Consider the following 12,817-nt stretch of genomic DNA (forward strand, 5'->3'; position numbering starts at 1 on the left):
TTGTTCACCACTCTTCTCCCCAAGCTATTATTGCCTTCCCCAAAAAAGCTACCTTGTATTCACTTTGTATAAATTTTGTAAGTTCTTAAACATAGAACATCATGAAAGTTTCGATGCACTTTTGATATATTGCAGCTTATTGACATATTGAAGCTTAAAACGGCACATTAAAGCTTGAAACTTAAGATTTTGGGCACATGTATGTGAGCTCCTTGAGGGCAGGAACTGTTTCATTTTGTTTTGGATCTTTGGAGCCCAATACAGTACCTAGCACTTAGTAGGTACTTAATTACTGCTCCTTGATTGAAGTGGGATTTGGATTTGAGGGAAGGGAACAGAGCTTAAGAAATCAGTAGCAAGTCAGCACTGCATTTTGTATATAAAAATATAATTACTTGAATGTCAAATTCTTCCATTGTGAATTATAAGCACACATTTCATAAAATTCCTGGAAGAGATGGATCATCTCTACCATTGTTTATCCCCAGCTTGTTACAAGAAACAAATTGTTCAATTGCCACATCTCTTAACATCAGTGTTATTTTCATGAAATTAGTTGGAGTTTGGAATTGGGAAAGTCCAGATGAACTTCCTTCATTTGCTGAGCTCAGAAGCCACCCACACCATCACTATTCATTGTCTGAACACACCAGTATGGACAACTCAAAGGACTAGTGCCCCAGGATTACCTGTTAGTTTCAAGGGATGGAATGGCCAGGTCTTCGAAGAAAACACCCTACTTGAACCAAAGGTGCTTACAGATGAATGCAAGGTAAGGAAGGAATGGGATGATATTTTTAGAGTTGTTCAAATTATGCTGAAAGTCAGTCATCAACTTTAAAAATTAGTATGAACATGTGATGTATGGAAATTTATTTCTTTTAGTTTAATTGCATTTTGACCAAGGGGAATTTGTTTTTCTCTAGAGTAGTAGAATCAGAATTGAATGCCAGACTTCAAATAGATGAAACAGTTGAATTCAATTCAGTTCCATAAATATTAAGTTCTTGCTGTATTTAGGGAACTGTGTTAAGCTTCAGGGAGACAATGAAGAAAAACAGCATAGCACTTACCTTCAATGAGTTTCTACTCCAGTAAGGAAATATTTCAGGCATGTGTTTTTCCCCTCTATTTAATACAATTTACTTATAACCATAAGTTTTTTCAATTTCAATATATGGAAGAACATCCTAATAATTAGAACTTGCCAAAAATAGAATGGGTCACCTTGGAAGCAGTAAATTCCCCATTACTATAGGTCCTCAAACAGAGATTTGTGATCATTTATCAAATAGGGATTTGACTGAGGGTCCTTCAGACACTAAGTCTTGTGATTTGTTGAAATGTATATTATAAAATCCAAACTGCAAAACCATTGCCTCGTGTATTATACAGTTTGTTATGGTGGAAAACACATCGGGCTGAATTCTATCCTGATTCTGCCATGAACAATCACTGGAAACTTGAAAAGTTTTATCACCTCCCTAGGCCTTAGTCTCTTCATTTGTCAAATGAGGGTTTTGTGTTAAAAGATGTCTAATTTCCCTTCCAGATCTAAAAGCCTAAGTGTGTCTTGTTCTTTCTTGCCTCGGTGACTTTGCTCATGTCATTCCACTCCTTTACCTGAAATGTTTTCCTTTACATCTCTATTTACTGAGCTTCTATCCCAGCTCAAATCTACTTCATGCATGAAGCTTACTTACCTTGGTAAATCCAACTAGAAATGCTTTATCTCCCACTTCTGACTTCCTATAGAACAATATCTGTCTATCTCATACAGACAAGATTTATCACTTACTGCCTTATATTATAGTTAATTAGGGACACATCTCATCTTCCCAATTATAAGTAACATCCTGAATGTCTGGGACCATATCTTATACTTATATATACTCCTATAGTGCCTAACACAGTTCACTGCATATAGCTTTGTTGAATGAATAATGAAGTTAGGCTTTAGAAATTAGGCTTATTCTTTTCATTCACTTCTGAGTTTAATTTCACTCAATTAAAATCACAGGCCATATTATTAAGTATTTGAGGTCCAAATGAATGTTTAACATAAAAATCAACAAGGGAGAATGAACAATTGGCAGATCTATGGAAATAAATTCTTTTTAATATGAAATATGATTATATGATTAACAAAGTCTATGATTGTGATGACTTTGGGGCTTCTGAGGGATAGGAAGACTATGAAAGTTAAATTCACTTGCAGTCAGGGAAGCTTTTCATCTGGAATAAAGAAATAACCCAGAGAAATAGAGGCCTGTGAACAACTCATATTGAGGAATGGAGCCCCTTCTTCCTCTCTAGTCAGCTCCATGATGACCAGAAAGCAGGAGTTGGAGCCTGATCTGAGTGTATAAAGGTGAGAAGCAAAGAAAACAGTGAAGACTGGAGAAGAAGCAGCAGATCTCAGTTTCCATTTAGTGAATATAGAGAAGTCTCTATCTGCTAATGTTAACAGGTGCATATGAAAACCTGTCTCTGTGTGTATTTACAGATTCAAGATGGCAGCTGGCACAAAGCAAAATTCCTTTTTCACACTCAGGACCCTAATCAGCTCCCAGTGATTGAAGTACATAAACTTCCTCATCTCAAAACGGGACAGAAACACTACATTGAAAGCAGTTCTGTGTGCTTTCTCTAAGGACTCTGAATCAGTTCAGGATTCAACCTGATTAATGGCCAGGGAATTGTTGCAAAAGAAAAAAAGCATACAGATGAAGATCATTAAAAGAATTATGGGAAATGTGTGAAACAAAGCATTGGCTATAGCTTAAGAATCTCAGGAAGAAAAAGACTTCCTCCTAAGAAGGAGAAAAAGCATTTTTTTTTAAAAAAAAAGGACTATGATATTGATAAATATTTAATTTTTTTAAGAAATATATACTGATCAATGCTTTCTTGTAGAATTCCCTGGGACTGAAGTTTATATTTGATTATGGAATTCTTCAGGGTCTCTTGTGTTCTTAACCTATTTGACAGCACTGTAAAAAGATCCCCTACAGACAGCTGGAGACATGCAGTACTCTGGAGCAATACTGGCTAATGCTCCCTAATGTGCAATAGCTTCTGTCTGAGAATAAATTAAGCCACCGTTCATTAAGTCTTGTTTTCCCCACCACTAAGCTGTATTCTGGTCCCTAGAGGGCATGTACATCTTAGCCAAGGGTACACTACCTCTTACATGTTGCCTGTTTGTGTTGCACGGTGCTCGTTCAAACCTAAGGTGCTTCTGGCTTTAGTATCGAGTATTTGGTTCCCATCATCATTGTTCTCATTCTTTAAGGCTGTATGTACTGGTTACATCAAGATATGTTTTGGTTGTTAGTACTTATTTTAATGTCTGGTCACATACTTTAAGAAAAACATTATTTATGTGAAATCCTTGTTCTTTAATTTTTTTATTATGGATGTGGACTAGGGATTGGCACATTGTATCTTGTGCAGGACAGTTTGGGGAAATTTCTTCATTTTGTTTTTATTTTTAAAACCATTGTAAAAAATACTTCAGAACAGCTACATACAGTAGTAGGTTTGGGTTTATAGTTTCTGAATTAGAGTTAACTATTTTAAGCACCCATGATCATCTGAGATGATGCTTTGTATATATGTTTTTGTAACTTTTGGATATTGTTAATACAGCATATATTTTGAGTTGCTGCTGTTTTAAATTATAACCATCATAAATATTTTTGCATCCTAGAAATTCCATGTTTTTGTTGCATTCTTTGAGTCTGTTTCACTTTTTTTTAATCCATTTGGGCCTAAAAGAATTCACCTTTCCAGGCTTTAAAGCAATGTCTCAGAAAAAAATGAGCTTTTACTATTCAAAACAGGTTTAAGAAGCTCATAACCTTTTCTCATTGCCAGAAAAATGTTCATTTGGAGCACAAGAAAAAGATGATTGTTTTCTGTATTTGGGAAAATGTGTTCTGATGTTATTAACATATGTTTAGACACAGTAAGTCACATTTACCCAAATATAATAAAAATGTTCTTCAAACCATTTTCGTTGATGGAGTATTTTCTTCCTTTGTTACCATGTCCTTTCATGAGTATGTGTTCCAGGCCCACTGACCATCTCTGATACCTCATCTTAGCTTGCAGATGATCTTTGGTTCCTAAAATCTATGCCAGTGGAACCCGAACTCTGGCAAATCCTACTAAGCCAAAAAACTTTCAAGTAAAAGCTCGCCAATAGGCCTATCATCAAAGGACCAATCAACCTAGCCAACCATGGAAGGCTCATCATGAAAAGGCTGGCCATCAGGTGGCTACAACAACTCATGAAATCATCTACCAAGGTATGGAAGGGGTGCCATCTTTGACAGCAGCAGAACTACCCGTATTAATGCAATGTTGTTTATATAATACCTGGAGAAGACACGTTTAACTAAAAAATTTCTGTTACATCTTGACATATGATTGGCAGAAATACAAAGTCTATTCTTAGTCTTTGTACAAACAAGAATATGACCAAAGAGGTCATTGTCCTCACTACAGGGGGAAATACTGTAACTTTGGGGGAAATTTTCAACCTTGATTCCAAGGGAGCACAGGGGGAAACTCTAACCAGCCGGATCCACTGACTAGTAGTCTAGTAACTTCAGAAACTGAATGAAAAGGAAATGGTAAGTTTATTCTAAACTAGCATAGCTCTTCTAAACTAGCCACACTCTGGAAAGTGACTCTTCAAACAAAGGGTTAATCTTGTTTTAAGTTGAACTTGTGCCCCCACGTCTAGCCCTCTTTACAAAGGTGGTTGTTGTTGTCTGATGCTTCATAACCCCAAGGACCATACTGTCCATGGGGTTTTCTTGGCAAATATACTAGAATGGCTTGCCATTTCCTTCTCCAATGGATTAAGGCAAACAGAAGTTGTCACTTGCCTATGATCTAGTAAGTGTCTGAGGCCAGATTTGAATTCAAGTCTTCCTGACTCCAGGCCTCACATTCTATCCACTGAGCCACCTAGCTGCCTCCTTACAAAGGTTACACAGACAATAAGCCAACAAGCCAAAATTCATTTATTAAGCCCTTATTATGTGCCAGACACCATGCTAAGTGCCAAGGATACAAAAACAGAAAGATACTCCCTACTCTCAAGGACCTTACATTCTAATGAGGGAAGGCGACACATAATAAGCAGCATTTTGTGCCAATTTCAGTCCAATAGATAATACCTTTCAAAGGAGTGGTCAGAATAGAAGGGAGAAACAAATGGAGAAAGGGGAACATTCATGGGTGACCGTGTGACATTCACCTGGAAGGAACTGTTATGAGGTAGAAACACAATCTGTGGGAATGCAGGAAAGGGGAGGTTTAGACAGTTTCATAATTATTATCAGAGAAATTTGTTCCAAGACAGCAGAGGGAGGTTAGCTTACAGAAAGTATCATTACTGTTACTGGCACCTCTATCCAAGGCCACCAAAAAGGGAGGGAGGATTGGCAATCGGTTTTCCAACAGTGATTGAAGCCACCTGTGCCTTCATTTGACATGTAGCACAAAAGTGAGTCCTAAATATGAGAAACAATGTTGATACATACATCTATGCAAGTATATGTGTATTATGGATAGATAGAATATTCGTTAAATGCTTACTATATACCAGGCACTGTCCTAAGTTCTGGAGGCAGAAATGAAGAAGGTAGGTAAGCATTCTAACTAGGCAGTTAGAGATGGGAGACCAGTGTCTTGTAGAAGAAACAGCAAGCATATATTGTTGGCGTTATCCTAAGGCAAATAGCTGGGACAATAAGATTATCATCAGTGTTTGGAAGTGAATCTTGATGGTAGCTGCATACTTCTTGATGCCAATTTTGCTACAGATGATTTTGTGAGGCACTAACCCTGGGGAAAATTTTAAAGTCATTTTGCCATGGCTTGGATTGGTGGTCTTGCAAGGGGCAGAAGATGGAGATTGATTTTAAGCTTTATAGCAGCTACAGCCTTTCCTTTTCCTTTTCCTGGCTTACCACTTGGCTCGTTAAAAGAATCCAGTAGAGAATGATTGAATTGTGGCTTCTTGGAGAAACTGCTGAAACAGTGGTGAATTTGCCACATACTCTGTTCCTCCCTTCTCTTCTATTGCCCTATTCTATAGGGGGAATAGTTCATTTCTAAATTTTTGTTTGTTTTTGTCTGAGGTCATATTTGAACTCAGGAAGATGAGTCTTCTGACTTCAGGCCCAGAACTCTAGCCACTGGGCCATCTATGTGGCATTATTGTGTGATGTCCCCTCAAAGACCAAGGCCTCTCAGCTTCTCCAAGTCAACTCCTTCACTCCACTTCAGACTCACCTGGGCCTTCATCAAATACAAATAATTCCACTTCAATATTCAAGAATTCTAAAATGCCTCTCTCTGACCATAGCCTCCCATCATACTGTTTCTCAACATACCTCGTTTCTTCAACACTTTTCCTTTGTCCTTACTTTGATCCTTCAGGTCATCACCCCCACCCCAGTTCACCTTCCTGATTCCCCTTAATGCCTTACCTCTGTGGTTATGCTCAACTTATCCTATACACATCTTGTTTGTTTTTAGCTGATGGCATGTTGTCTCCCCTATTAGACTGTGAGCTCCTTGAGAGCAAGAACTGTTTTCCTTTTATTTGTATCTCAAGCACGTATTACAGTTCCTGGCACATAGTAGGTACTTAATGAGTGCTTGCTGTCTGAATGACTACATGGAACAGTCAGGTTGAGCTGTTCTAGTACATAGCAAGTGGGGATACAAGCTATCATGCCCTAGGTGGTGGGAGTAGATAGCCAAAAATGCCCCTACTAAAGAGCTAATTCCCAATGGGAGAGCAGCTCAGTGATCAGAGATGATGTCCAGCACAATGACATCATAGAATATGTCATAGGAAGAATTAGTTACCCTGGTTAACCATTGGCCATGCACCTATGTGTGTGACCTCCACACATGTGCTCTGACTATAAAAGTTCCTGGTATATCTCCCTTCCTGCATTTTCATAACCACTTGTGTTTGCCGCATGTTTTCCCTCCGTGTATATTCCCCTGGTTACATGAGTTCTCTGCATGTGCCCCTTCATCCAGAAGCAGTTTGGTAACCTTTGGGAGAGTTTACTTTACTTGTACATAAGGAGGGAGTTGGAAGGCTGGGGAGAATCTTTTCTTGCTACTTTATTTGCTTTTCTGTTTGATTAAATATCTTTTATTTTGAACTAATTTGTCTACTGGCTGGCTGGTAAAAGTAAGCATGTCGGTAGAGACTCATGAACCATGGCTTTGAATGGCTGCTCACAGACAAGGGTTGCTCACAGTGTGTCCTGAACCGGAGAGAGTATTTATGTAAGTCCGTGTGTGACAGGGGTTGCCCCAGAAGCTAAATATATGCCTTTGCTTCCATCTTCTTTCCATGTGTTTTCTAATTCTAAGTTGGTTGATGAATTCTCTGAGCCTGTGTCTCAAGAAATTGATGTCTAACTTTTTCTCTTCTTTGCTCCTCTTTATGTTGCCAGAATTTCATTCTTGAGACATTCCTATCCCTCCAGGGATCACTTTCCCTTTAGAATTTTCAGACAAAGTAGACTACTTATCCTTCTCTGAATTATTGGAAAATCTGCTCTCCTAAAATCTAGGGTACATGTCAGACTATGTCCAACTTCCTTTTCCTTCTTGATCAAAAGTTTTAAGTGGTCATTTCCTATGCCCCCCACCCAAAGATCCCATCATGTATATCCCTATAACTAGTTCCCCTTATTGGTGATAATCTAATCCAGAATGAAGCTTCCTCTTGTACTTTTCTCTACTTTTCTTCCCACTATCTGATTCCTGGGTTTCTTTATCTGGGTATCTTAAGGTCACTCTATCCTCACCCACCCCTTTATACCTACCATGTTGCTTTTGAATAAGATATACCATTCTAAAGCCATATTTTAGCTATAAGTCTTTTCTTACCGAGTCTTACCCTTATCTATGAGATTAAATTTTCCACTTTTCAGCAGGATTTCTAGTTCATTTTACTTGTTATTTATACTTTGTGAATTTTTGTATAGACATCCAAGGCCAAGTTTTATTACTGGCCTTTTCTTCAATTTTGTCTATAGTGAGTATGTTCTCTGGACTTACTTCCCTAGAGAGAAGCTGGCTACATCTTCCCCTTAGGATCCTAGGGGAATGCCTGAGGGGTTGGAATATCTCTTTCTAATGCCATTGTATACAGCCCTGTGGTGCCAATCAGTGATTAAAGATCTTCCCCTTCCCCCATTCAATAGGCCTCAGGTGGGGCCAGTTAAGGGAGGTTTGATTAGAGGCAAGCCTACACCTTTTACTTACTAAATGCTAAGCTCCATGCCTACACCCTTTTGCTGATTAGGTGTGAGGCCGTTGGGCCTAAGAAGAGTGTATATACCCAGAAGGTAGCCATTAAGGTTAGAATTCAGCCCAAGGACAAGACGTAAGAACTCTGAGCCAACAGAGCTGAGAATCTGCAGACTAGCAAGCTACAGAACTCAGACAGCTGTGGAGAGATGAAAAAGAGAGCTGTAGAGAGAGTGCAGAACAGAGAGTGGAGACCAGAGAACTGAGGGGGGAGAGAATGCAGGGAAGCAGACAGTTGGGATTTGTGAGTGTTTACGGAAAGGCCTGGGGGGGGGGGGGGCGGGGAGGTTACTGGATGACTTGGTTCTTTGCTGTAATATTGTGTTATAATTTCCTTGTTTTTACACTGAGGTGGATTTACTGGTTTTGGAATACAACTATGGCTATGTCAGGTTGGAGTTATTGCTCTGGGGATTTAATCCTCTGGTGTCTAAATAAATGTTATACTTCCCCTGCCTTCTGAGCTATACAGACATGTTCATGGTCATCTTCGAGGTCATGAATCTTGCCTTATTGATACATTTGGCAACAAGGATAGGATGCAAACCCCAATTCCAGTGTGGTACCCCACATTCACTGTTAACTACCAGTATCTAGTAGACAAGTTCTATGTAACTAACAACAATTAGTTTTACAAAGGGATATTTACTTCAAAAATATAGCAAGAACAGAAGTATAAACAATTCCCCCTACCCTCTTAGGGGCATACTCTCTGTCCTCTGTACCACCACAGTCTCTGGTAAATGCAATTTCTACATAACATTGGTGACCCCAAGTTCATCTCCAAATGCAATGTCACTGCTGGATGAATCCTCATCTCAGCTACCATTATGCTGAATCCCAAAGGTTACTCCTCGCTCCTTGGGACATCCATCATAGACTGGCTATAAACCCAGCAAGGACTTGACTCCCAGGCTTTGACTAGTTCACTCTCCTAATCTTTAAAAACTCACAAGATCACGGAAGCTGGAGTAATTTCCTTAATCACAAACAAAAGAACAAACGCTAAGTCAAAACACTGAAGCCTATATTGATGGGGCCATATATCACCTCAGAAAGAAAGGACCCAACACCTTTCCAATTAAAACATTATCTCTCACTGGATGAGAATGACCAGGTAGAAGTCATGCTAAGAGATGGGATAGAACGAAGAAAAGACCAAAAAAAAAAGGGCCCCCACAGTTCTATCTCTACTACTTCTGTCAATCAGAGAATCTGCTGTGCACTACATGGTTAACAGACTAGAACCAGTTATAGAATGTCTATTCATACTCTAAACTATTAGGTCCTTTTGTTATATGTTATCATGCTTCTCCTGGAAGAAGGCTACCCAGCCCCTAGCACACAGGGAATTATATCAGTGGTATTCCATGCTTGCTCATAAGGTCAGTTCTCATTATATCTTCTGTGAATGCTTGAGAATCTTGCCTTCTATTTTTCTTCCTACATTATAGCTGCTCCCAATTATATTTATCTTGGTGAATAGATATGGAAAGTTCTCTGCTTTTCAATTTAAAGCTCTTTTGATTAGATTTATAAGACTCTATATTCAATTTATATTTTTGCCAGCCCTTCTGGTTCACTCTCCACTACCCAGATAGATGGGTTGTCCCTCTTATGTTGTTCCAAAATATAAACCCCATCTTGTTAACCACCTATTCATTACCCAAATGTGGCTCCTATCTTTTCTCTTGCAAATGTCTGGGTGTCTCTACAGCTAAAGGAGCTGGATTTTTATGAAATCTAATGTGTTTGTAAGTAAAAGCAGTAAGCAGAAGAATAATATTATATTTTCGATGAAAGAGAGCTGCTTTAGAGCCAAAAGACCCAAATTTGAACCCAAGGTTTACTACTCAGTATTGGTGTGACATTGGTCAATTCCCAGATTTGGGACTCAATTTTCTCATCTATAAAATGGGGGGAGAAGGGATATAAGACTAATGTTTTTTAAAGTCCCTTCTAGCTCTGAACATATGATACTATAATAAATACTTACGGGGTTTAACAACTGGCAGCAAAGAATTCCTTTGTTAGACCATATCACAAAAATTTAGTTTCTCTTGTAGGAGGCAAAATATTTTCTTGATGAGTTTGAGTAGCCAGAGGACACAAGAAACCAAAGACCAGGGCGATCACTAACACCAATTGAAAAGGTATGATAAAATGGCAGGCCTTGGTGCCCGTTCTCTCTCCTGGCATGAATGTCCAAGGATAACTTTCCCACCCCAGACCAGCAATGTTTACTGTTTGCAAATAAGAAGAAAGAGCATGTTCAATGTGCAGAGTAGCGCATTTCTGTGAAAGGACCAAGTGTAACTTTTTCCCCCGACCTTACAGGTAGTTGGCTGTAAATAGGCGTGATGAAGTCGTTGTCACCTAGAGCTGGGTACACGGTTGTGCAATCTGTGTGCTTTGGATTCAAAGCCCTTGTGTGACTCAGGGCCACGGTAGAAAAACGGCGCCATTATTATTACCTCAAGGGGGCAGAAATTTATGGGCAAGTTGAGCTGGCACCCTGGCAGGGCCCTTAGGTCTACTGAAAAGTATAAAAAATAATTCCAGTAACAATCCGTTAAAAGTGATTTTGGATTGGTTCATATCCGGCATGTAAGAAAAAGGTGTCTCTTTTTTCTTTTTCAAAAGGAAATGCTATCAGATCAGTTTTATAAAGACAATTTACTTTATGAATGGACATAGCATATATGGATTTCCATCAATATGAGGAAAATAAAAAAAGTTTCTTGGACCTCTATCAGTTTGACAATCAATGGTAGTGTTAACATTTCCCAACAATTTTTGTTAATGTGGATTAGTTAGTCAACAAACTAAAATTAGAACATAAGACTTTTCAAATAACAGCAATAAATCAAATATTCTAAGATTACGCATTTATTATATGTGTGATGAGAGTATATTTTTATCACATGGTCAAAGGGAATGTAACTACAGATTCATTTTTAGAAGGGTATTTATTAACTTTTCCTCCCAATATAAGATGGAGACACAAATGCTAACACTGCAGAGGAAATTCAGGTGTTTTTGTCAGCCTGGATGTTTTCCACAGTTTCTGATTTGGCCTTTAGAATAAGCCATGGTGTGGAATATAATAATGGTAGGGAAAAGTTCAAATCTAGCCTTCTTCAGATTGAAAAATAATGTCATATTGCACCGTCCAATGGTTCAATGCCAAAGACAGATATTGTTTTGTCAAATCAACTGATGCTCAAGAAAATGTGTTTGCGCATCAGCCTCACTTCCCAGTTATGCTCCAGATGAATTGGATTACTTGCCAGCTAGACCCCCAGAGCCTTCCACAAGTGCTCTAGAACACCTGACTTTACAATCTACTCTGTAACTTCATACTATAGATTACCAGGTCTTATCAACTGCACTCCTGCTGGGCCCTTCCATCCACCCAGAATCAGAATTCTGTTGTATATATTGTCTCCCTCTCTTAGTCCCTCCTTGAGAAAGAAGACTGTCCTGTTTATCTCTTTATGTCCCCAGTATCTAGCACAGTATTTTGCCAAAAGTAAGCTATTAACAAATGCCTTTTCTTCAATTCATTTGTGGGATCATAGACTTTAGAATTGGAATGGACGTTAAAAATCATGTAATCTAAATCCTTGTTTTATAGGTGAGGTAACTGAGGTCCGTAGAAGTAACACATCTAGGAATGCGTAGAAATGGGATCCTTCCAATTTGTATGACTCCAAAGCCCATGTCTTTCCACCATACACCACACTTCTTTCCCTTGGGTCAAAACCGCTGAAATGGTGGTTTCTACTCAATGCCACTCCACCTCCATTGAGCAGAAGACAAGAGAAGTATGATTAGAGAGCCATTCATCTGAGAAATGTCTGAGTGTCTGCTAGCTCAGTATGAGCCAAAGGCACATGATGGCAGCCAAAAAAGCTAATTCAAAGGAGACTTTTGGCAAGATGGCTAAGTAAGATGTCGTGGCTAAGTCCAGATCCCTTCATCACTTCAAAGCAGTGAGAAATAAGCTATATAAAGTAAAAGAACAACAACAGAAAAAAAAGACAGAAAAATAAATAATTCATGACAAGGAAAACCTCATGGAAAAACCACCAAAGAGAATGAAAGAATTGAATAAATAAGTAGGAAGCTGCAAAATAAAGACTAAATTATATTGAGTAAAAAAAAAATAGGTAAGGAAAAATCCTCAAAAGAGAAGCTTACAATTTTAACAGAGGATATAAATCCTAGAACACAAAGTTGTGACTAATTTTAAGAACTCCAGGTGCTTGGGCCCCACTGAACAATGGCAAAATGGCCAAATACATGATGCTTCCATTTAATTCAATTCAACAGATATTTATTAAGAGTGTACTATTTGTAAGGCATAGGGCTAGGAGTTATTGACAGAGGAAAAGTGCCTGCCTTTAAAGAGTCTTCTAGGTAATTTGGAGGAGGGAAATCAAGAAGTGGTACC

At 38.6% G+C, this 12,817-nt stretch overlaps 1 protein-coding gene across 1 annotated transcript in view; it reads left to right on the forward strand.

The window, feature by feature from the left end:
- The window catches only part of COL24A1 (collagen type XXIV alpha 1 chain), a 378,533-nt gene extending 375,874 nt beyond the window's left edge, over positions 1 to 2,659 (forward strand). Inside the window, exons 64-65 of the mRNA XM_036755470.1 lie at positions 557 to 772; positions 2,507 to 2,659. Coding sequence (XP_036611365.1) covers positions 557 to 772; positions 2,507 to 2,653 — 363 coding nt within the window. The 3' untranslated portion in view covers positions 2,654 to 2,659. The remainder of the gene's footprint in view (positions 1 to 556; positions 773 to 2,506) is intronic.
- The last annotated feature ends 10,158 nt before the right edge of the window (positions 2,660 to 12,817 follow it).

The sequence above is a fragment of the Trichosurus vulpecula genome, chromosome 4 (genome assembly GCF_011100635.1).
Source record: "Trichosurus vulpecula isolate mTriVul1 chromosome 4, mTriVul1.pri, whole genome shotgun sequence".
In the NCBI taxonomy this organism is placed as follows: domain Eukaryota; kingdom Metazoa; phylum Chordata; class Mammalia; order Diprotodontia; family Phalangeridae; genus Trichosurus; species Trichosurus vulpecula.